We start from the raw sequence: 25,805 nt of genomic DNA, 5'->3' as shown, positions 1-25,805 counted from the left end.
AATCACAGCAGGCACCCAAAGAGGCAGTAGGTAATAATAAAACACAAGCCTGTAGGTGTAAGCAGCAGCAGGTTTAATCGCATAAATGCCACACAATACAAAGTATTTTCGTCCACCAGACTTCTTCAGATGTAAAATGAATGAATGAAGGCTGTGCCTGCTTATATACCCCTCCCAATTTAATTAATAATTAAAAATTAAGAATTAAAAATTAATTATATTTATTTTTAAGTTCTTTTTAAAAAAAATGTGCATGTTTTTATCTATTTTCATCTGTATTTGTGGCAAGTTGGTAGGTTGTCACGAACATTTTAGTTATAGGATTTAATTGGTGTCAATTAAACAATTGTTTTAATTAATTAAATTGGGAGGGGTATATAAGCAGGCACAGCCTTCATTCATTCATTTTACATCTAAAGAAGTCTGGTGTTTATGCGAGTAAATCTGCTGCTGCTTACACCTACACGCTTATGTTTTATTATTACCTCCTGCCTCTTTGGGTGCCTGTTGTGATTTTACTACTACATTTTCTAACTGGTTACATATTTGCTCAGAAGGGGCCATAGATGACATTTTGTAATTGGTAACGCTTGGCTTGGGAGTACCTTCTGTGTGGAGTCTGCATGTCCTCCCCGCAGTTGGGTAGCATTCGAAAGACATGCGTGCGTAAATGGATGTGCCTTCGTTGAAGGTTGGGTGTCGAGCTGGCACCTCGGCATTTCGTAAAAAAAAATCTACTGCCAATCATTAGCGGACCGGAGTTCCTCTGTGGTGACCCCTTACCGGGAAAAGCCGAAAGACAAACAACAACAACAGCAACAACAACTAGGTCATTTCCAGATTTATATTGTGTGGAATCTGAAAAGAATGGTAGAGTTGCGAGTAAATACACGTACTCCCCAATAGTTTTGTTTTGCAGAAGATTTATTTAGTGCACTTTTATTCTCCTTAGCTACTTAGCTAAATGTATATTTTAATGTTGTTTGTGAAATTTATCATGTGAATTTATCTTTGTATGCCTTTAAATACACTAGTTTTGTCTTCCAGGGCTCTTTCAGCTTTCCCAGATGGGCATTGTTGGTGTATTAGCTCCATTTTGAAATTTCACAGGCACCATAAATAAACAGATTCAAGGACATGGTTTACAGCCTTTTATAGCCAGGCTGTCCATAATGGCAACTCAAAAGACAATTTCTGCTTGCCCCTGTAAATGCCTAACCGATGAAATAGATAAGACCAACAGAGTGGCCTCTACCCTTTGCTTTCTTCTATTCATTTTTTGAATTCTTCATTAGCTGTTAAGGAGCATGTACTCGCAGAACCGTAGCTCTCCGTTTTATTAGTTGTAGCCATTAAAATGAGGTGTTTTCGCTGCTTTCTTCCTAAGGCTCGACAGAGGGAGAAGATGAATGAAGACCATAATAGGCGCCTGTCAGATACAGTTGATAAACTCCTTTCTGAATCCAATGAACGGCTTCAGCTTCACCTGAAGGAAAGGATGGCATCGATAGAGGAAAAGGTAGGAGAGATTCTGCTATACTGATGTTCGTCTTATTTTTCTTAAGTGCTGCTAGCATGTTGCTAATGTAATGTGCGCTTGTTTTAAGGGTGTATCAGCAGGGATGAGCAAAGTCCCAAAAAGCTAAAAGCAACCACACAAAGACTAAGTGATGCACAGAACAACAAAATAAGCTAACAGTCAACTGTACAAAGGTACAAAACTGCAGGAACACTAAATATACTGTGAAATCTTAAACATTTATTAAGCTGAAATTTTATTTCAACACTACATTGCTAGCATTTGCTTGTGGACAAAGTGCAAGTCCTCCTTCAGGTATCAAGAATCACATGCATTAGAAATTAATTTTGTACAGAAAGTTAAAAACACAACCATTACACGTAAAATCATGAATAAAACTCTATCTGAGAGCTTTATGTCATGAGTAAACCCTAGCTAAGAGCTTTGTATCATCAATAAAACCCTAGCTAAGAGCTTTATATCTGCTGCTTGCTAACTGTTTATATCAGAATTACATATACTTAAGCATTTGTACAGGTCACAAGACAAAGATTGAGCCTTAAAACATTTTGTACCTGTCTGTTTTTAGGTATGGGTTTAAAGATACAGCATTATTAAGTTCTGCTTCATAAGTACTATTCAGGCATAATTGTCAATTTAATTGTGTGTAGCAGTTCGTTTCTTACATCTCCACCTCTCATCAAAAGTTTATCTGCAAAATCTGGAATTTAAATTCTGTGTAAAGATGTGTGTTTATTATCTTTATAAGGTACAAATTTCTCAGTTGTATTCATCATATCTATAATATGTTGTTTGATCTGAGTTTAAAGCTACTCTGTGCTTTTCCTGCATAAAAACATAAAAACTACCACACTTGCATTTACCTAAATACATCAGACCGCCCTGTCTGACATGTTGCACAATCCTTAAAAATTGTACAATTGGTCTGTAGTAGGAAGAATAAAGATGTTTCCATACATCTCCACATTCCATTTGTATGTGCACATTTTGTTTCTCTCACTACCACTGTCTCATTCAAGTAGCTCCTGTAGACAGACGTATCAACCTCTTAGTGCAGGAAATCTGAACAAAGCCTGACAAAATGTATTTATTTGCAGTTTGTTTGCCAGGATAGTCCATTGGGCCACAAGGAGCCCTTTTTCGATGGAGTCCTGGGGAGAAAAGCTCCAGAAAAATACAAATACACAGTACACATTGCACATTTACATTACAGATTATCTCATAGGAATACAAAGTAAATATGATAAGAAAAGGTTAACAATGATAGAATACATCAGTATAGTTTGTAAAACAGCAAAAAAAAAACACTTTTTTTTACACAAAAGTAGCAGCATAGGGTAACTGTTAAGTAGTTGGTCAAATAGTTCAACAGAGCTGTGGAACTATAGGAGGCAGTGATGGCGTATTTAGTTCTAGGAGAGTAGGAAGTGGTATTAGAAGGATTAAGTAGGATGGGGAACAGGAGCACTTCCATTGTGAAGTTAGGTGTGACTGCAGCAAGGTTTTAAATCAGGAGAGACTGCTGGTGATGCGGATAGGAGACGGTAGAGAATTCCAGAGGTGGGCAAGAGAGGGCATTAGGGGGGACAAAAGGCCCAAAAATGGGGACGGATTTTAAATATTCTTATAAACTTAGAATGAATGTTGCTAGAGTAACAGGGTGTGTGTTAACATTCATTTTCTGAATGATCTGAAGTCTGAAACTCAAATGTATGTCAGTATTTGGTGACTTCAGTCCTCAGATTATTCCAATGATTTGACAGAAAACCACAAATTTTACGAGGAACACCCCAAAAATAAAATTGCGAGGTATGCCTGTAGATTGAAGGCATTTGCTGTTTGTATATATCACTGCATTCCATTTGTATGTGTGCATTGTGTTTCTCTCACTACCACTGTGTCATTCAGCTATCTCCGGTTCGTTACTTTCCCATCTATGTAAAAGTACTGGCTTTGGAGAAATTAACTTTCTGTTCTCACAGTTTCACTGTAAAATGTCCCGTGTCTTGCTACTTATTTCCTATAACATGCATCTATTGTGGCTTACAAGTAACATGTTTGGTTGTGTAAGTGTAAAACAGCTGGTAAAGGCCTGCTTTACCTGTTGTCAAAACATTGGCAGTTGTATTTATTACTAGGAAATTAAAGTAGCTCTTTTTCGAATGCATGTAATTCCTGTTGTTTCTGGGCATCTTGAGGTAATGAGTTCTGTGCTGCAGGTGCCAGTTTTGAAAAGGCTTTTAAACCTGTTACCCTGTTGAAATGGGATCTTACCAGATGGCATTATCTCTACAATATGGGGAGTAGATGTTTGCCTGTGTTGCAGTCTATGTGCTTGGGGTGGGCAGTATCAGCAGTGAATTGCTCTAAATGCCAAACGGTTCATTGGAAGAGTGGCCTTAGCAGTCACTGGTAGCCATTTGGATATTTCTAGAAAGATAAAGTAATGATGTCCTTCAAGGATGCATCTGCAGTCCTAACAATATGGGTTGTCCTGCCTCAGGCAGCCCTTCGGTCGGCCGGATTCCAAAGTCTGGGTCTGGCCTCGGCTGATGTCGCACTCCACCCGACGTCATAGCTGCTGTGAATTGGGTATAAAGGCATCAGCCGACGCCATTTTCCTCAGTCTTTCTTGCCGCGCGGTGCCCGAAGCAGAAGCTGTTCGCAAGTGCCGGTCGGTCAGATCCAGAGATTTCTACTACCAAAGACTTCTAAAAAGCTAAGTACCCCATTGGGGACTCTTTCTTGCCTCAGCCGATGTCAGAAAAAGTAAATAATTGTTTAACTTGTGGGAAACAAATACCTCATAAGGATTTCCACTCTTACTGCCTTCCTTGCTTAGGCCCAGACCATGACGTATCAGCTTGTCTAGCCTGTGCTTCCTTCAACCGACGGACACTTAGACGTCGGTCGGAGTTTGCGGAGGAGTTTTTTGGTCCCGCTTTTGCTTACAAAATGCCGTCGGAGACTCCGACTTCACAATTAGCTAAAAAGCGTAAGGAAAAGGACCGACACTCGCGGTCCGCGGTTTCGGCCGAAACCACGGTTAAGCCAACCGCGACTGTCTTGGTTTCGGCTGAAACCGAGTCCTCGGTTCTTCCATACGTCCAACAGCCGAGGCCTCACACAGCATGGCTGAATCTGCTACTGAAATTTCTCCTGCTGTAGCAGGCACCCAGGATTTATCAGACACTATTCCTTTAGACATATCTACTCCTGCACGTGGAGCTGCTAGGCCCCCTGCATCTATGTCTATGAAGGCTTTTTCTAGGGCTAAAGCAGCTAAATCTTCTAAGGCCTTGCCTGCTAAAACCCCACACAGGCCTACCTCTAGTTCCCAAATGCTCAGCCTGGCTGAGGATCTCATTTCTTTGATCAGGGGATCCCAACCTCACCCAGACAGGGCCTCTCAACCCCCTCCAGAGAAGAGGCCTAGAGCAGAGCCCCCCGATCCAGTTTCTACTGACTATTCCTCGGATGAGTCAGAAAACTCAAATCCTCCAGAAGGCCCTTATTCTCCATATGAGGATTCTGATGCAGAAGACTCCATTCCTTCTGCCTCTCCTCCTGAGGAATTTTCTTTTGGGGAAACCTTACATGCTATGAGAGAGCAATTTCAATGGCAGGGCCAGGATTTTTCAGATTCAAGGAAAAGGCTAAGGACCTTTTTACATTTACCACAGCATAGGCCTTTAGCCATTCTTCCAGTACTAACAGTTGTGGATGATGCATTTAATGATGCTTGTACTGCCCCTGTCTCTCTTCCCCCGGCCCCTGCTAAACCCGACAGATATTACAGGGTCCCGGACACACACTTTCACTTGTATAAGGCTCCTATTGCAGATCCTGAAACCATTTCACAGGGCCCCAAAGCTGTAGCAGCTGCCTCTGCCAAAAAAACCCTCCCCTCTGAAAGAGAATCTAGAGCATTAGAGAGATGGGGTAAAAAAGTTTATACTTCTGCTACTCTTTCGGCTAGGGCCTTAAACTGTCAATTCCACATGATTCAGTATCAGGAATTTTTGTTAGACCAGCTAAATAAAAAACTGTCCCCTCCTGAACCTATAGACTGTAAGTCCCTTCAGGATTTGGTACATAACACTCAGCAGGTCAGTAATCATTCCTTAAAATGCGGCTATGATGCACTGGAGGCTTCCTTTAGATCAGCTATGACTGGTACAGTGATCAAAAGGCATGCATGGTTAAAAGAGCAATCCTTACCAGACCATGTAAAGTCAAAGCTCCTAGATGCTCCCATGGAGAAACAAAGTTTGTTTGGCTCCCCAGCACAGCAAGTGCTAAAAAAGGTGGAAGAAAAAGCAAAATCTGTCCAAACAGTCAAGGATTTCTTACAGGTCCAACCTCCGAGGTTTAGTAGAAATTGGCCTTCGAAGACTTGGTCCTTTCCAGACACCTCCAGAGCTCAGAGAGGCAGAAATAGGCACCCAAGAGGCAGAGGTCAATCCAGAGGTGCCTACAGGGGACGTCAATGGCAGCCTAACAACCAGAGAAGTACTGCCACAGATCCAGCTACTACCACTTCCACAGGACAGACACAATGACTTGGCTCTGATACCGCCTACCAGGGAACAACTGGAAGCACCCTTAGGCGGAAAGCTAGCCTTATTTTCCTTAAACTGGCATTACATTACAGGAGACAAATGGATTTTACAGACAATAGACAAAGGCTACAGGTTTCACTTCCACACTCTACCAAAAAAGAGAGGAATGCCAAACCTTCCACCAAACCAAAAAACAAACGCTCTAGGACAAATCAACCACTTACTAAGGATGAGAGCTATAGAAAAGGTACCACCTATGGAACAAGGACAAGGATTTTACTCCAGGCTTTTCCTGGTACCAAGAAAAGAAAATCAATGGAGGCCTATTCTCGACCTGTCCGCTCTAAACACATATCTCATTGTTCCAAAATTCAAAATGCTGACCCTACAGCAACTTCTTCCCATGCTGGGCAAGGAGTCTTGGCTGGTGACTCTGGATCTCAAGGAGGCATACCTGCACGCCCCTATATGACCAGATTGCAGAAGATACCTCAGATTTCTTGCAGGATCAGAGCATTATCAATTCTCAGCATTGCCCTTTGGCTTATCTACTGCACCCAGAGTATTCACGAAATGCCTGGCATCAGTAATTGCTCATTGCAGGCTTCAGGGAATTCAGATTTATCCATACCTGGACGACTGCCTAATACAAGCGGACAACAAGACCAAATTAACACAAGATTTGGAAAAGGTTATACAACTACTGCAAGCCCTGGGATACACAGTCAACATGAAAAGTCAAGGCTGGTACCATCACAAAGGATAACATTCTTGGGTGCAGAACTGGACACTTCAAATCAGATGGCATTTCTCACAGCAGAAAAGCAAAAGCAACTACCACTCTATTTCATGGCATTAGCAACAAAGAACCAGCTTACAGCAAGGAAAGTCCTGCAAGCCCTGGGTTACATGGCATCCTGCATAATATTGATTCCACATGCCAGGCTGCATATGAGGAAGTTGCAATGGTACCTAAGGAATATATGGTCTCAACACAAGCACAGCCTAGAAGCCCAGATTCCAATAATCCCATGCCTGAAGCAAGAATTCCTGTGGTGGGCTCAGGCCTGTCAGTTGAACAGAGGACTGCCTTTCCACAAACCTCACCCAAGCCAGACTATCACCACGGACGCCTCAGACCTAGGCTGGGGGCACACATGGTGGACAAGTGTATACAAGGCCTATGGACACAAGACCAGCTGAACCTACACATAAATCAAAAAGAGATGCTGGCAGTGAAACAGGCAATTCAGACATTCGGACCGTTTCTTCAACAGGGTCATTTGCTGATAAGGACGGACAACACCACAGTCATGTGGTATATCAACAAACAAGGAGGCACACACTCATATCCTCTATGCCGGATGGCAATGGACCTGTGGAATGTGGCCCTGAACCTCAACATTCAGCTCCAGGCCATATTTGTGCCAGGAAAAGAAAATATACTAGCAGACACCTTAAGCAGAACTACCACGGATGCCCACGAATAGATGCTGCATCCAGACATCTTCAAATCCATTACAAAGAAATGGGGACTACCAGAAATAGACCTGTTCGCATCCCCACACAACCACCAATTGAGGAAATTCTGCACAAGGGCATACCACCCGCTTGCTTGGAAGGTGGACTCCCTCTCCTTCAGTTGGGAAAACCTGACAGCATATGCATTCCCACCTCTTCCTTTGATGCACAAAGTGCTACTGAAGATCAAAGAAGATCGCCCAAGGATCATCCTGATAGCTCCAGACTGGCCGAGGCAGCATTGGTACCCGCTACTGAGGAGTATGTCTCGGACACACGCATGGCCTCTACCTCTAGTTCCTTTACTGCTAACACAGAACAACTTCAAGATCCTACATCCAAACTTGAAAACACTGCAGCTAGCTGCTTGGAATATCACATAAAACAAAATAACCCAGATTTATCCCAGAGGGTTAAAGACATTATCCTGGAGGCTCGCAGACCCTCCACAAGGAAGACTTATTCAGCCAAATGGAAAAGATACCTCATTTGGAGTGCAGCAAAAGGAGAAAATGTATCATTAGCAAACATAGCTAACATCCTGGAATATTTAGCAGAACTTTTCCACAATGGCCTGTCTTACTCCTCCATTAAGATTCATGCATCAGCAATTTCAGCAGAATACAACATGGATCCTCCAGTCTTCTCTCATCCTCTACTCAGGCAGTTTCTGAGAGGAATTAAAAATGTAAAGCCTCCAAGGAAGCCACCTTTGCCTACATGGGACCTTAACTTTGTGCTGGAAAAGTTAACACTTCCCCTTTCGAGCCAGCAGCAACAGCAGAATTACAGTTCTTATCTTGGAAAACTGCTTTCCTGCTTGCAATCACTTCAGCAAGAAGGGTTTCTGAATTACAGGCATTAATGGCAGTACAGCCCTTCCTTATCTTCCATCAGGATAGAGTGTCCTTGAGAACTAACCCTACTTTTATGCCAAAGGTGGTCTCCAGGGTATCATTGAACCATGCAATCCACCTACCAACATTCTTTCCCAACCCACAGAACAGGGGGGAAAGACTACTACATACCTTGGATGTGCACAGACAATTGCGCTACTATCTGGACAGAACCAAGAACAATAGAAAAACTGACCAGCTTCTGGTAGCATATGCAACAGGGATGGAAGGAAAAGCAATTTCAAAACAGACAATCTCAAAATGGATAGGAAATTGCATTAGATTTTGTTACTCTTTTCATGGAAAGACAACTCCAGAAAACACCAGACCTCACTCCACAAGAGCTACAGCCACTACTACAGCTTTCTTACGAGGAGTGGCTACCAAAGACATTTTAGAGGCTGCTACTTGGAGCTCTGTGCATACATTTGCCAAGCATTATAATCTACCTTTATACTCCAGATCCTGAGCAGGTTTTGCAGCTGCTGTTTTGCAAGGGATCTTAACTACACCATAATCATCTTAGTGCCTCCTCCCCCAGTTTGGCTATGGTATTCTACCCATATGTTAGGACTGCAGATGCATCTTTGAAGGACATAGTACAGTTTTGTACCTACCATAAATGTAGATATCCGAGAGGTATGCATCTGCAGTCAGGATTAGCCACCCTCCTTCCCCTCTGTGGTACTCCTAGGGTATTTGCCCATCTTGTAGCTAGCTGGGGGAATCTATTATGGTGTATTTGTTTGTATATATGTATATACATCTTTATTTTTGTTTGCTCTCTACTGTTTGGAATCATTTGCATTTATCCAAATTTAGCCTTCCTAGAGGGCACCTGGCATCTGGGGCAAGAAACACTGAGGAAAATGGCATCGGCTGATGCCTTTATACCCAATTCACAGCAGCTATGATGTCGGGTGGAGTGCGACATCAGCCGAGGCCAGACCCAGACTTTGGAATCCGGCCGACCGAAGGGCTGCCTGAGGCAGGACAACCCATATGTTAGGACTGCAGATGCATACCTCTCGGACATCTACATTTATGGTAGGTACAAAACTGTACTTTCTCTGGGCCCACCCAGGGTTGTGAATCTGTAGATCTTATTTACAGTGACTTTCATAGAGTTGGGTGCTCCATGCAGAGTTTGGAGCAAACACTGGTAGACTGTATTCTGTTCTGGGCATTATTCGTCATTCTAGAGCTTTCCTAGATTCTCTCGAAAGTCGACAAGAATATTTGTATGTTAACTTAAGTTGCTTGAGTGTTAATTTTGTGATGTTTTGTACATGTGGTGCAAAGTGAGATGTTTGTTAAGTTAGACTTGGCTGTCTTTGTTCAGTGAGTGATGTTTAATGTGGGGGTGGATTTAAGTTTTAAGCATATCCCAAACAGCATAGTCATTGATTTTAACAGTATACTACAAGCTGCACATCTTTCCTTAGCAAATTCAAGTCTTTTTGTAGCTTTTCTTGTAGTTTGTTGTGTGACTTATCCAACTATAATATGATGATGTCATCTGCATAAAGCATACAATTATGGGTTGGTATATCAAAAGGTAAGTTGATAATGAATATAGAAGAGGGTATTGCATCCAAGATTGAGCATTGATATACTCCTGCTGAAAATGTTCCATTGTTGTATCCATTAGGACCATGCGTAACACTAGGAGTTGTATTAGTTAGGAATGATGTGAACCACTGCAGTACACTGTCATGCGTAACACAGTATGGTTTAATTAGAAGGGATGAAGTTGGCAGGATCACTGGCACACTTTAGGTTGATGAAAAGAGCAGCTACCTGTTAGCTGACATTTCTCAGCAGCCTCAAAGATAAAGTTAGTTAGAGGGAATAGTTCTGTTTGTGTGCTAAACTTATTGTGAAAACCATGTTATCAGTTAAGAAGTCATATTTGAAGGTATGGAAGGAGGGGTCGGCATAATGGTTAAGGCCTTTACCTCGCAGTAGGTACAGGGCTTGATTTTAACTTCTTGATTACTAGGCTTGTAGTCTGCCGACTGATAGCCAAGAACTTCTGTATTTGGGGAGGGGGGGTCAGCATAATGCTTAAGGCCTTAGATACAGGGCTTGATTCTAACTTCTAGTTATTTACTAGGCTTGTAGTAGTCTGCCGACTGATAGCCTAGAACTTCTGTTTTGGGGGGGCTGGCATAATGGTTAAGGTCTTCATCTCATAGGTACAAGGTATAGGATTTGATTCTGAACTTGGGTTACTGGCTAGTCTTAAAATGACCCTTCATTGCAGTTAGTCTAGTATGACGCTGTGAGCCTATGTTCCATTGGTTGCACATACAAACGTTTTTCAATTACCTTAGCTATAGGACAAAGAATTGAGATTGGCCTATAGTCAGAGAGAGACTTGGAGTTTTTAACTTTGGGAACTGGGAGTAAAGGATTATCCCTGTTGTAGGTGTAAAATTAGTAATGTGCTGTAGCAGCTGGCAGATGTGTTTCATGCCATATGAGGACAGTCTGTGAAGGTAACTGATTCTGGAAACTAAGTGTTTAACAGATGTGCGAGGCTAAAAGAGAGGCCCAGGTTTGAGTGCCTAGAATGGTTACAGGTTTTGCTGCCACTCACTCATTTTATTTGTTTGATGTCTGGTAATTTTATTTTGTAGAGGTATGTTCCCTTTGCTGCTGTGCTGATAGCACAGTATATGCACAGAAGGGATTTTTACTAACTGAACAGGCAACTAACACACTTGCACATTCCAAAATAGACCTAGAACTGGAAATGGCTATCAGAGTCTAGGATGACTGTTAGTGTGACAAGACAGGAAATATCGTCAGATAGGGCTGCCCATTGATGAAATGTGACAAGACAGGAAATATCGTCAGATAGGGCTGCCCATTGATGAAATGTGAATGTATGAAGAAACATGACAGCAGACTGACGTGCTGAATCGCTTCTTGATATGATGAGTAGAAGAAGTGCACGTTGGGATGCTGGCAAGGTGGACAGCACTGAGAACAGTTTGACAGAGAAGCTCCAGGTATAACAACGAGGTAAGGTATAGGCAGTTCATGTGGGTTACTTAGTATTGAAAGAACAGGTCTGTATGCAGTGAATCACTGGAAAGCTTGCAGTATTTCTTTTCGAGGCTAGAACAGTGATAAAGAGCTTGGAGTGTGATAGTTCTTGATGTCCTTCTGTATTACTGTTGCAGTATTCTTCACCTTGGGGATCTCCTGCCAAGGATAAGCCCACCCTCCAACCAGTGTACCAAAGCCTTTAGATCTTGTATGTGCCATACTTCACACATATGCTCCCTGCACAGGATGTAGGGCATAAAGGTGATGTACGAATGGAGTTACCTAGAACGTCTTTGCCACCTGTCCAAACGCCATCATCGATTGTTGGTCTGAATGTCCTTCCTTTGCTGTGCCGATACCTAGCCATCAGATAAGTGCCCTGTTGGCCTTGTTTCCTTTTCATTACCTGGAGTTCATGTCATCCAAGAAGGGAAAATGTCAGTGTGTGAGGCAGATTCCCCATAAGAATCATCACCAACAGTCTCTCTCTTGTTTGGGTACTTCCCACGAACATATTTCCTGTAGTATTCACAAGGTGTTTATGCCTAAGACTCTTAGAAGCTGGTTGATGTCCCTGGCTATCTGTCTTGAGAACTAGCGGCTTAAACAGTTGGCTAACGGTAGCTTGTTGGAATTGGTTAACCCAGAGGTACTACCATTAAGCAAGAAGAAGGCTATGAAACCTCAGACAGGTTCTTTGACTGTCAAGCCTCAACCAGACATTTCTGTAGAAGCGTGTGGCAGCTCTAGAGGCCATCCATTGTCAACTTCTGATTCCTCTGCTGCAACCCCATCAGAGGCTGGTATGGATCTTTTCTTCTGCATGTCCTCTTAGGCTTTGCAGGCATCGGTTTCTGATATTGAGAGGGAACTGCTCTTGGCTGTCTTGGATGGCCCTAGAGGGATTCCACAGATTCTGGTCAGGGAAGAGGTTCTGGGTACTGTTATGGAATCTCTTCAGGGATCACAGCCATAGATATTTGTTAGGATTGATATCCCTGCTAAGAAAATTAGAAGATTAACCATTCTTCAGTACATCCTGAGGACCCTCAAAAGCAATGGCAGGAGTTTACTCAGGGCCTGTTTAATGCCATACTGGCCCTGCAGCCTCCCCAAGGGGTTTCTCTGCCTTTGCCCCCCTTGGACCTCAACTTCTTCTAGAAGTCCTTGGGGACCTGATTCTTTGGATGAGGACTCCTGAGTCTGATGAGGGGTCTTTGTTGTATTATTCTCAGATGCCTTCTCCTTTCGCTTATGGCTGTGATGAAGAGGAATCCATTAGCCCTGAGTCTTCTTTTGAGGAATTGTCTTTTGGGGGGGCACAGTAGCCAGAATCCATGAAATATGTTGAGTGGGATTCTTCTCAGTTTTCTGATATCCAGAAGAGGAGGTATGATTTGCTTCAGATGGACATTCCTAAACCTTCTGCAGTACCCCCTGTGTTGGCTGCTTTGTTAGACACCTTCATAGCTGCCCCTAAGATTCCTGATTCTCAGCTCTCTACTCCAAAGAAATCTGACAAGTTCTAGTAGGTTCCTGAGGATGGACCTGACAAGTTCTATAAGGTTCGTGAGGATGGTCATTTCTAGTTTGTGGTGTTCTGCTTATCCTGCTGTGGTGTCAGTTTCCTCTGACACGCCTTCTAAGCTTTTGCCCTCTTGCAAGCTTCTGCCTTCAGATAAGGCCATGAAGAGGATTGAAAGAAGGTCTGTACTCTTTCCACTTTGGCCTTTAGGGCCATCAATTACCAAACCCACATGACCAGCTATGCACTGACCTTGGTTGCCCAGGCTTGTCAGGTTATTTCTGACCTCCCTGATTCTAAAAGGAAAGTATTCTCTCTCTCTCTCTCTCTCTCTCTCTATTTTGGGTTGTACCTCTCATGTGGTTCATCTCTCTATCAAGTGCAGCTGTGATGCTGCTGATGCCTCTTCCAGAACTGCTGCCTTTGGGTCTGTCATGAGGCATTACTTTTGGCTTTGTCTGCAGTCGTTGCCAGAAGACATTAAGGCTAAGTTGTTGCATGCTCCTTTGGATAATAAAAAATCTCTTTGGGACTGCTGCTGCTGATATGTTTAAGTCTCTTCAAGAAAGAGACAAAGCTTTGCAGGGCCTTAAACATATTTTTGTGTCCTCCCATCACTAAATGCCAGAGGAGCTATCCTACTACATCTGCTTTTATTCGCAGGCAGCCTTGTCAGGCCACCAAAGGCAGGAAGGGGGTGGTAGGCAAGCTTCTTCAACAAAGTCCTTCCCAGGCTGCTGTGGCCCAGAAGCCTCCATTATCTGACATGCCTGTCTCTCTTTTACATTTTGTCCCCTGACCCTCGGACAGATTCTCTTGTCTGTCTCTTACTTTGGCTCTGCCTCTGTTTTCCAAACTGGCAATTCATCACCTCAGATTCTTGGGTTCTGTCCATCATTCATCAGAGTTGTTTCATGGTGTGGAAGTCTCTCCCTTCCTTTTCAGGGATTTCTCAACCTCCTTGAGATCAGCTTCCTCATTTCCCAGAGGTTCTTCTGTGCTTGGTGAAACAGGGAACTATTCAGTCTGTCCCTCCTTCCCATGTAGCAAAGGGATTTTACTCCAGAATGTTCCTAGCTCCTCAAAAGGAGGGCACTTGGAGCCCTATTCTGGATCTGTCCTTGCTTATCACCTTTCTCAAGGTTCCTTCTTTTTGGATGCTTTATCTTCAGCCATTTCCTTTGTTGTTGCCCCAGACTTTTCTGGTGTCCTTGGATTTGAAAGATGCTTATTATCCTGTTGACCCTCTTTTCAGGAAGTTTTTGTGTTTCTCTGTTTTTTCCTGTCATTTTTAGTCCTCTGCTTTGCTGTTTGGCCTCTCTACTACTCCAAGGGTATTCACAAAATGCCTAGCTCCTGTGATTACTTTTATAGGCTCTATGGCATTCAATTTTTTTTTATTTAGACAACCTCTTGATTCAGGCACCTTCTCCCAGTTACCTGTTACAGGCTCTGTAGTTCATATCTCTCTTTGAAAGTCTGGGATTCACTGTCAACTTACAAAACTCTGTCTTGACTCCCTTTCAGGATCATGTGCACCTGGGCTGCAGGATTCAGACAGTTCCAGTTTCTCTTCCATCTTCAAAGGTTTTGTATTTGACAACTTTCTTTCACTCTCTTCTTCCTGTGCCTGCCATTCCAGCCAGAGAGCTTTTTCTGACCTTAGGATTCATGGCCTCTTCCATTCCAAAGTTCTGTCTTTCCAGACTGCATATGCAGAAACTTCAGTGATACTTCGTCATCTTGGATTCAGTATGACCTTTGTCTACATTTCAGACTGCCTGTCTTTCCTTGCCTGAAGCAGGAATTTGAGTGGTGGATTCAGCAATTTACCCTCAACCCAGGCCTGCCTTTTCCTTCTCAAGAACTGTTCACAGACACTTCAGACATGGGGTGGGGTGGGGGCTTCCTGTGGTCAACTAAAAGTTCAAGGTCTTTATCCCACCTATCAGAATTCAGACTGTATCAACATCAAAGTGATGAGAGCTCTTATTCTGGTCCTTCAGGCTTTTCACCCCATGCTCAGTTCAGGCCTTCTGAAGGTTTGCACAGACAACACCATGGTGATGTATGTCAACAAGCAGAGGGGCATAAAGTCTTACCTTCTTTGCAGGTTGGCTTTTCAGATCAGGGATCTGGCTATCATTTATCAGCTTACTCTTCATGCAGTGTATATTCCTTCAGAGCACAATCCAGTGGCAGACTCTTTGAGAAGGTCCAAAATACATACTCCAGTATGGATGCTTCACAGAGATGTTTCTGTACATTGGCTATTGGTGGGTGTTCCTCAGGTGGATCCTTTTGCTTTCTCTCTGAATAGGCAGCTTCCTCTTTCTCTTCCATAGTGCCATGCCATCTGGCATGCAAGATGCATGCCATTTCTTTTCCTTGGAAGGGTGATGTTTCTGTATGCCTTCCGTCCTCCTCATATTGTTCCAAGAGTCCTGCAGAAGATTCAGCTAGACTCCCCAAAAGTCTTGTTAGTGACTCTCTTTTGGCCAAGACAGCACTGGTTTCCCCCTCTCAATGCATCTGGTTAGGGGTGATCACCACAAGTTACTTCACCAGTTGGACCTCCTCACACAGGACAAGGGGTCACTCATCCATCCTCACCTGTCCACTTTTCAGCCAAAACTGTGGGTGATAGCATTTTGATCCCTTTTAGGCACCTCTTTTCTGAGGACATGCTCAGGGTTTTACAGGAGGCAAGAAAACCCACAACCAGAAAGTCTTGTATGTCTAAATGGAAAAGATTTTCTGTCTGGTGCCATGGTCATAGCCAGAACCCTTTCTCAAGAGGGGTCCCTCTGTTCTCTGTTTGTGTGAGTGTCTCCAATCTGGCTTGGACTATTCTCCTTTGAAGGTCCATTTGTCAGCTATTTCTGGCTCTCTGACTTTGAATCCTCATTTGGCTTCTCGTTTTGAGGTCAAGCAATTCCTTAAAGACATTCTGCATCTTAGACCCCCAAGGAAGCCTATTTCTTCTCCTTGGGACCTTAAATTTGTTTTGGAAAAATTGACTCAGCCTCCTTTGAGCCTGCAGTCTCAGCCTCTCTACAACTGTGGAAGACTGCCGTATTACTTGCTCTTACTTTTGCTTGGAGGGTTGCTAAACTTGCGGCCCTTATGGCCATTCCTCCTTTTTTTCTTTTTTTCACAGAGACAGGGTTTCTCTTCATACTAATCCTTCCTTTATGTCCAGGGTTGTTAATGAGTTGTCCTTAAATCAGGCAGTAAAACTCCCTTCTTTTCTTTTTCCAGTCTGCTAGTGAGAGGGTGCTGTATACCTTGGGTTTGCACAGACAACTCTGGTATTATTTGGTTAAAACTAAGACCATTCTTAAGTCTGGCCAGCTTTTTGTTCCTTTTCACACCAGGACTGTGGGTTTAGCTGTTTCCAAGCAAACCATCTCCTCCTAGATATCTAAGGCCATTTCCCTTTGTTATTTTCATGGCATGTGTCTGTCTGCTTCAGTTAGACCCCATTCCACTAGAGCTGTTGTCTCTTCTGGTGCTTTCTTCAAGGGGTTGGACACCAGTTCCATCCTTGAAGCTGCTACTTGGTCTTCAATGCATACCTTTGTTAAGCGTTATAAGTTGGCTGTGGTTTCCAGGACTAAAGGAGGTTTTGCTAGGGCATCGTAAATGGATTTTTTGGGGGCTCAGCCCAGCCATTTCTTGATTTTTTTACCCTCTCTAAGGTGAACACCGTGATGTAGAAGGACACAGTACAGTTGTGTAAATCTTATCGTAACAGTAGATGGACTTGTCTTCACTGTTGCAGTATTCGCTCCCTCTCTTCTGGCTCTTGCCCTGGGTTCCAGTAAACTTGTGTAAAATCTTACCCCTGGTTCTGGTTGCCCTCCTGGCTGAAGGGCCCTTCTCCTTTTTTCTTTCAGGATGCACATGTTCCTATTTGCCACTGAGGGTATTCTGTACATCCGTGGGCTCAGTCCTGAGTATCTGTGTCCGTATTTCATGCACAGGGAGCATACATGTGTCGTACGACATTTGTAAGAGCTGAAGACTTTGGTGTACTGGTGGATGTGGGGCTTTTTTTGGCAAGGGTTTTTTTTAGGCGAAGAATACTGCAACAGTGAAGAGAAGGACATCTACTGCTATGGTAACATTTTACACAATTGCACTTTCCCTTCCAAAAAAGGTGATCTAGAAGGGTGTGAGGATTAGTCATCCTTGTGCCTATCCCTGAGGATTAGTCATCCTTGCTTCTGTCCCCGGAAAGTTTGTTGAATGGAGTATTTTGGGTAGGTTGGTGGAGTTCTTGAGTGCAGACAGTCAAGAAGAGAAATACTGAATTTTTAACAGATGAGCACAATTTAGTCTAATAAACGTGTATGTTATCCTTTAATTATATTGGTTTTATTACCAAGCCGAAATCTAGGTCTGTTATAGTAATGCCTAATTCTTAACTCCTGGTACAATGCATCTAGAATATAACAAGCTTGGAGCTTCAGATTGATTGCATGTAAAATCAACAAACAGAAACTAAAAACTACAAAATTGAATGGGTAAATATTTGCATAATATGTTCATAGATAAATAGGCTGGCACAAACTCATTAATGCAGAAGGGACCCAAGTTATGAAAATAAAGTCTAAGCAGGGAACCTAGAGACACATCTTGAGGCTACTAGCGTCCATTACACACTAGGCAGCACATGTGCTACATGAGAGTAACGGCCTGCTCCCATTAAAAGATGTGCTGCAACATTTCACACCAGGTGTAGATGGTCCATGTTCCTGCTGTCTGTACCAGTTAGAGGGTTACAGCATTCTGTATATGATAAGTCCAGCGCATGAATGACCAGCGAGCCTTCTTTGGATGCATGAAACAGGCAATGTTCCTCAGATGAAAAGGGGAGGATTTAACAACAACTGATAACTACCAAGCGGCTGTTAAGGATCACACTCAGGCTTTGCATCTGCTAGATAAACTTTAGCATCTTTAACAACAACTGATAACTACCAAGTGGTTGTTAAGGATCACACTCAGGCTTTGCATCTGCTAGATAAACTCTAGCATCTTTCTGCCATCAGTAGTACTACAGCAAAGGTTAGGAGCACTAGAGGGTGCTAGACAAACTAGTCCCTTTCCGCCGTCGGTAGTACTAGAGTAAAGGTTAGGAGCACTAGAGGGTGCTAGACCAACTGTAGCCCCTTTCTGCCATCAGTAGTACTACAGCAAAGGTTAGGAGCACTAGCGGGTGCTAGACCAACTGTAGCCCCTTTCTGCTATCAGTAGTACTACAGCAAAGGTTAGGAGCACTAGAGGGTGCTAGACCAACTGTAGCCCCTTTCTGCTATCAGTAGCACTAGAGTAAAGGTTAGGAGCACTAGAGGGTGCTAGACCAACTGTAGTCCCTTTCTGCCATCAGTAGTACTAGAGTAAAGGTTAGGAGCACTAGAGGGTGCTAGACCAACTGTAGCCCCTTTCTGCTATCAGTAGTACTAGAGTAAAGGTTAGGAGCACTAGAAGGTGCTAGACCAACTGTAGCACCTTTCTGCTATCAGTAGTACTAGAGTAAAGGTTAGGAGCACTAGAGGGTGCTAGACCAACTGTAGTCCCTTTCTGCCATCAGTAGTACTAGAGTAAAGGTTAGGAGCACTAAAGGGTGCTAGACCAACTGTAGTCCCTTTCTGCCATCAGTAGTACTAGAGTAAAGGTTAGGAGCACTAGAGGGTGCGAGACAAACTAGTCCCTTTCTGCCATCAGTAGTACTAGAGTAAAGGTTAGGAGCACTAGAGGGTGCTAGACCAACTGTAGCCCCTTTCTGCTATCAGTAGTACTAGAGTAAAGGTTAGGAGCACTAGAGGGTGCTAGACCAACTGTAGCCCCTTTCTGCCATCAGTATTTTATTTATTCATTTTATTTTACATTTGTTAACCGGGGGTGTCTGACTGAGCAAAAAAGGCCCTTTTTCAGCAGAGGCCCGGGGAGAAAAGCTCCACATAGAAAAATTGACATGATCAGTATACACACAAATTACAATAAACATGTTTTTACAGTGGTATGCAGCACATCAAAAGTTACATTGCAGATAACAAACAAGAAAATATTAATTTAAAAATAAAGGTAATTAATAGATTTGTGGTGTACAGCTGAAATTTGGAACATAGAATACATACATAGCACGCAGGTACAGTACATACATTGTACATTAGCCAGTGTTTGTGAGTAAGAGTGAAAACTATTATCAAGTACTCTAGGTTTAGTATGTGTATCTTATCTGCTTTCATTACCCTGGGGAGCAGTCATGACACTGCCAACTTTGCTTGACATGTTGCCTAATGAGGTTTTTAAAGGAGACTTTGGACGATGTGTTTTGTATGCTAGTGGGGAGAGAGTTCCATTTTATAGCCACTGAACTACTGTATAGTGTGTCTCCAAAGCTACTGTAGCTGTTGGTGACTTCTAGTAGTAGCAAGTTTAATGAGCGCAGCCAAAGGATAACGTGCCTCTGATACAACAAATTCCAAAGTCAAGAAAACTCACGAGGCAATACCAGCCAAAGCAAGGAGACCTTTTATTGTATCAAGCAAACCATACAAATGTATCGTAGTGAGCGCTTTTGCGTTACTATGAACGCTTCTTCAGACTTAATTATTAAAAAAGACATCCATTTAAATACATTCAGGTGGCTACGATGGATGACTCTCTAGCCAATCAAATGTTCAACTTAATTAAACAATAAATTACTTAGTCTGTAACATGTATTTAAATAACTATGTCCAATCCTAACAACTATATGATAATTAACATTAAAACATTCTGATATAAAAACTCCAATATGGAAAACTCTTTAGTGATATAGATTAATTATATTGAAATGCTGTAATTAAGTATGAACAGCATTATTAGCCATAAAAAGTGAAAAAGCATATTAGCACCGTGTAGCGTCACTAGGTGGCAGTATATGTCCATGATACAAAATAAAATGTGTCTGCACGGACGACTACAATAATAGTACAATAAACATTCTCATATAAAACCTCATATAATAAAAAATCGAATGTATGGCTAACTTATCTACAACACATAACTGGTATAAATATCTATAAAAGGCCCTTATTATAATGACATTGACCTGAGAAAATGTATGTGTAAGCAAAGGAATATACACAGAATAAATGCATTTTTACTAGATCGCATGGAATAATAATCCATAACTTGCTCTCCTATGAAATCAAATCTGATGTAATAAGTTACTAAACTATAAATATAGCTACCTTATCTGTTTTGATAATATAAAAACTATAAAACACTCTATGAATGCATCAGTAAGTAAAAGACTAAAGATAAAAACTCCATAAAATATAACTTAGTGTAAAAAAGGTCTGTCTGCCAAGAACGGTTTCAAGGAAACTTTCATTAAGTCCATGGGCCTGATCAGCTTGTAACTTCAAAATCCATTTATTTTCTTGTTTCTCTCTATAATTCGTAATATTTCCTAACCTAATTGTCTTGCTGATGAATTCTATAGCTAAAAAGACAAATCTATGTGTTGAATCATTATTAATCACATGTTTAGCAGACATTTCTGTCGTCCTTTTTATGAATAGCATACAAATGTTCTCTCACTCTTTCGCGTAAAGTCTTGTTGGTTTTGCCAATATAAAAAGAGGTACATTTCTGGCATCTCGCTAAATATTTTAAATGACGGGATTTTCAGTGAGCATAATGATGGAATTTTTAAATGTTGCCTTTGTCTGGATGTCTAAAGACATTATCATTCGCCATGTGGGGGACACTGATTACAGTTCCTACATACAAATGTTCCTTTCCTGATTGTATTCTATTTATATTCCTTTTTATCATAGCATAATAGTCTTTTCAAGGACTTAGTATTTTGTAGGAATATCTCGGTGTAGTTCCCACTAGTCCTGAACTTTTCTCATCTACTGTCAGTATATTCCAATGCTTCTTCACTGTCTCTTGTATTTTATTATTATTGCTCGTATAAGGAGTAATTAATCTATTAACATGTGCTGATGAATGAAGGTTGAATGTGGTTTTATATGAGAATGTTTATTGTACTACTATTGTAGTCTGCGCACAAATTTTATTTTGTATCATGGACATATACTGCCACCTAGTGACGCTAAAGGGTGCTAATATGCTTTTTCACTTTTTATTGCTAATAATGGTGTTCATAGTTAATTACAGCCTTTCAATATAATTAATCTATATCAGTGAAGAGTTTTCCATATTGGATTTTTTATATCAAAATGTTTTAATGTTAATTATCATATAGTTGTTAGGATTGGACATAGTTATTTAAATATATGTTACAGACTAGGTAATTTATTGTTTAATTAAGTTGAACATTTGATTGGCTAGAGTCTCATCCATTGTAGCCACTTGAATGCATTTAAATGGATGTCTTTTTTAATAATTAAGTCTGAAGAAGCGTTCATAGTAATGCGAATGTGCTCACTACGATACCTTTTTATGGGTTGTTTGATGTAATAAAAGGTCTCCTTCGCTTTGGATGGTGTTGCCTCTTGTGTTTTCTTGATTTTAGACTTCTAGTACTAGTTTGCTTGATCTAAGCGGCCTTTTGGCTGAGTGATGCTGTACTAGGTTTTTGAGGGCAGGACACTTATTGGGGAGGTAATAGATCGAATGACAGAGGCAGCACTGATTGTAGGTTAGAAGGTTGGGCAGTTCAAGCCAGTGGAGCTGTGATGAGTTCTATATGAGCAATTTGCAGCAAAGCGGGTAATTCTGTTATAGCAGGTTTTCATTTTGCTTAGTTCAGTTTTGTTGAGATTAGTCAGAATGAGAGGTGCATAGAGTAGGGTGGATAGAAGTTGGGAGCGAGCAATGGCTGATCTTGTGTTGTTGGTAAGAAATGGTTTGATACGGTAAAGTGATCCCAGTTTGGCATGTACTTTTTTAATAGTTAAGTTAAGATGATGATCAAATTTTAGGTGGGAGTCTATGGTTATTCCCAATAGCTTAGCCTGTGCCACTGGAGCGATTTGAGTAGCATTTGTGGAGTAGACAGTGAATTGACGGTTAGTGTTTTTGTTAGAACTGGTTATAATCATAAGCTGAGTTTTCTTTGGCTTGAGGATAACATTGGGCTTTGGTAAGATAGTTTTCAACGTCAGAGAATGCTAGTTGAGTTGTTTGCAGGAAGGTGGGAATGTTTTGCGCAGCACAGATTAAGGTAGTATCATCTGCATACTGAATGATAGATGCATGCTATGTGGAGGTATGAAAGTAATTTCTGAAGATTGTGAATAGTAGTGTTCCTAAGATAGAACACTGTGGGACTCCTATGGTTATGGGCAGCTGAGGAGAGAGAAAATTTTCCCATTTCACAGCTTGGTACCTGCCAGTTAAGTAGCTTTGGAACCAGGTAAGAGTGGAATTTGATAGGTGATATTAGTTTAGTTTGTTTAGCAAGATTTGGTGCGAGACTGTCAAATGCTTTGGACATATCCAAAAAAGGAGTTGACATGTAGTACTAGCATAAAGGTTAGGAGCACTAGAGGGTGCTAGACCAACTGTAGCCCCTTTCTGCCATCAGTAGTACTAGAGTAAAGGTTAGGAGCACTAGAGGGTGCTAGACCAACTGTAGCCCCTTTCTGCCATCAGTAGTACTAGAGTAAAGGTTAGGAGCACTAGAGGGTGCTAGACCAACTGTAGTCCCTTTCTGCCATCAGTAGTACTACAGTAAAGGTTAGGAGCACTAGAGGGTGCTAGATCAACTGTAGCCCCTTTCTGCTATCAGTAGTACTAGAGTAAAGGTTAGAAGCACTAGAGGGTGCTAGACAAACTAGTCCCTTTCTGCCATCAGTAGTACTAGAGTAAACGTTAGGAGCAGTAGAGGTCAGTAGACAAACTGTAGCCCCTTTCTGCCATCGGTACAACTAGAGTAAAGGTTAGGAACAGTAGAGCGCTTGCTGGTCATGCGAGTGGTTGTGTCTGTCTTGGCTTGAGCTTCATAGGTAGGTACTAGGATATTGGCCCTAGAGCCTATATAAGCCTAGCCAAAAAGGTACCCTGGCTTTCGCCACCCAAGAAATTATTTTCCTGTGCCCTTGTCAAGCAGAGCTACAGGGTTATCCCTGGAGAGCATTTCCGATTTCCCATGCAATCATCAAGGTTTTTCTTGAAGAGTGCTAATGAGGAGCTCTGTTTGACATAGATAGGTAGTCTGTTCCAGAGTATGGGAAGTCTCTGGGACAGGAATCTATACCTCCAGCATGTTCTGTTTATTGTGGTGACAAGGTTTAGGTCCCTAGAACATGTAGCTTGGAGGGATTGGGATTTCTTTAAATGGAGCATGTCCAACAGCTCTGGGTTTGACATAGCTTTGTATGTTAGGCAGAGATTGCCTCTGAGTAGGCGATATGCAACAGAGTAAAGCTGGTGTTTTTTGAGATGGTCTGCATAGGGCATCTGTTTGAGGCCAGTAATCCTCTTTGTGAGGTATTTCTGCGGCCTTTCCAGTTGTAGATGTCTTGTGAGATGCATACCAAAATCTGCGTTGTACTGTATAATGGGTCTAATGAGTGTCAAGTAGAGGGGAACAATGACCTCTTTTTTTTTCCTGGATGAGAAACCTTTTTGTGATGGTGTGCCGCATAGAAGGATTTCCTGACTACTGTGGCAATGTGATTATCAAAGGAGAGACTACTGTCCACCTGTGTCCCAAGGTCTCTTATCACACTTTCGGTGTAAAGTAGACTACCACCTATGTGGTAGCTCATGGGTACAGAGTTTTTACCAAAGGGGATGACAATCCACTTTTTTGACATTGAGCTTGAGGCCATGGGTTTGACACCAGGCATATGTCTCAGTGAGGCCCTTTTGTTAGGATGTCCACATCATTAGGAGTTTAAATTATGGCTCCTAGTTTGCAGTCATCTGCGAACTTTGTTAGCCAAAGATCTTCTGTGTTAGCCTGTACTTCAGAAAAGTAGATACCAAACAGGAGAGGACCCAGGACTGAACCCTCTGGTACTCCACTTGTTACTGGTCTGAAGTCGGATTTGAAGTCTGCTACTTTCACAGTGTGGGTTCTTTCAGTGAGCCAGTTGGCAACCCATCTTGTGACACAGGGATTTATACCTAGTTTAGTGAGTTTATCTATAATTCCAGAGTGGGGGATGGTGTCAAAAGCCTTGGCGAGATCTAGATAGGCTTTGTGAACCACCTTACCCTGGTCTACGGCTTTGGTGACTGCTTCAAAGAAGTCTGTCAGGTTTAGGAGACATGATCTGCCTTTTACAAACCCGAACTGGGTGGGGTCCAGAGTTTGGAGATTACCAATGTCTTTGTTTATAAGTTCCATGGCCTTGTAGACCAGGCTCGTTAGGCTAATGGGACGGTAGTTCCCAGGGTCCGTGGTGGCTCCCCCTTTGTGGAGTCAGACAACCGTCGGTGTGTGCTATTCAGTGGGCACAAAGCCTGAGGTGATGCTATGACTGAACATGGTGCTTAGGTGGGGTGCCAGTTCATTCTGTATTTCATGTTGAACGCAGCCTGGGATGTTGGCAGGTCCCATGGATGCTGTGTTATTGGCTTTGGAGAGTGTAGTTTTTACCTGTGCAGCTGTGATTACAGGAACTTTGCATTCTTCTGGTATAGAGATGGGCCCTTTAGGGGGTGAGAGAGGGGTAAAGTTAGCACTGAACCTATCTTCCCGGGTGTTGGCAATATCAGTTGGTTCTGTATATTTACTGCCATTGTGCTGTAACTCAGAGCAGATCTGTGTGTTGCCATTGAGATTTTTGACATAGCTATAGAATGCTTTGTGGATGTCTTTAGAATCAGTGGTGATTTTGTTTTTGTAACTAGCTTTGGAGGATTTTATGAGGGATCTCAGCTTCTTACTGAGGCTGACCAGGGAGTTCCTCCAGTCATGGTATTTTACTCTCTTTTGTAACAGTTTCTTTCTTCTGTTGTAGAGTTTGTTTATAGCAGAGGACCACCAAATTGGCTTCCTTTTTTTGGAGGATAGCATCTTGGTTCTGTTAGGGATAGCACGATCCATGCACTCGTGTAAGTGCTTATAAAGTGCATTTGTGTAGGATTCAGCAGTTGTACCTCTATTGTCCGTCTGCATGGGTGTCATGAAGTTTGCCAATTTTCTCTTAAGAAGTGTGAAGTTGGCTTTGGAGAAATAATTTTATGGTGGTTTCCCTAATGGGGGGTGGGGGCGGGATGTGGATGACTAGGGTGATTAGCTTGTGGTCAGATATGACCAACAAGGAATTGACCTCTGGTGTGGAACACCAGTCGCCCATGTTGGTAATGACCAGATCTAGGATATTGCTGCCCCTGGTGGGTGTGTGGATAAGTTCATCCAAGTTGAATTCCAGAAAACATTGAGCAAAAGAAGTTGGTACATGAGTAGTTTTCCCAGTTAATAGTGGGGTAGTTGAAATCGCCCATAATGAAGGTGTTTGGTTGTACCCTAATATTTTTCAGTGTGTCAAGAAATGAGGAGTGGGAATTCTGAGGCATGGTGGGGGATCTGTAGCAAGTTACAGTTTGGATTGCGGTCTTGCTCAGAGTTAGTTGCAGTTGGATAATCTCAGATGCATTATGCTGAGCAACTAACCTAGAGGTGTGGATATCCTTAATGAATATGGACATGCTTCCACCTTTAGTGGTTTCGGTCCAGGTTAGGTGGCCTAAAGGTGTGGTATGAATTATAGCCTGGTAAT

General features: G+C 42.3%; 1 protein-coding gene across 1 annotated transcript in view; it reads left to right on the top strand.

Annotated features, from left to right (window-relative positions):
• The window catches only part of PPFIA1 (PTPRF interacting protein alpha 1), a 2,891,353-nt gene that overhangs the window by 1,295,580 nt on the left and 1,569,968 nt on the right, over positions 1 to 25,805 (top strand). Inside the window, exon 12 of the mRNA XM_044082514.1 lies at positions 1,388 to 1,519. Within this exon, the coding sequence (XP_043938449.1) occupies positions 1,388 to 1,519 (132 nt within the window). The remainder of the gene's footprint in view (positions 1 to 1,387; positions 1,520 to 25,805) is intronic.

This window comes from Protopterus annectens, chromosome 9.part0 (genome assembly GCF_019279795.1).
Source record: "Protopterus annectens isolate FY-2018-M chromosome 9.part0, PAN1.0, whole genome shotgun sequence".
NCBI lineage: Eukaryota > Metazoa > Chordata > Ceratodontiformes > Protopteridae > Protopterus > Protopterus annectens.
This window is presented reverse-complemented; position numbering and strand designations above follow the sequence as displayed.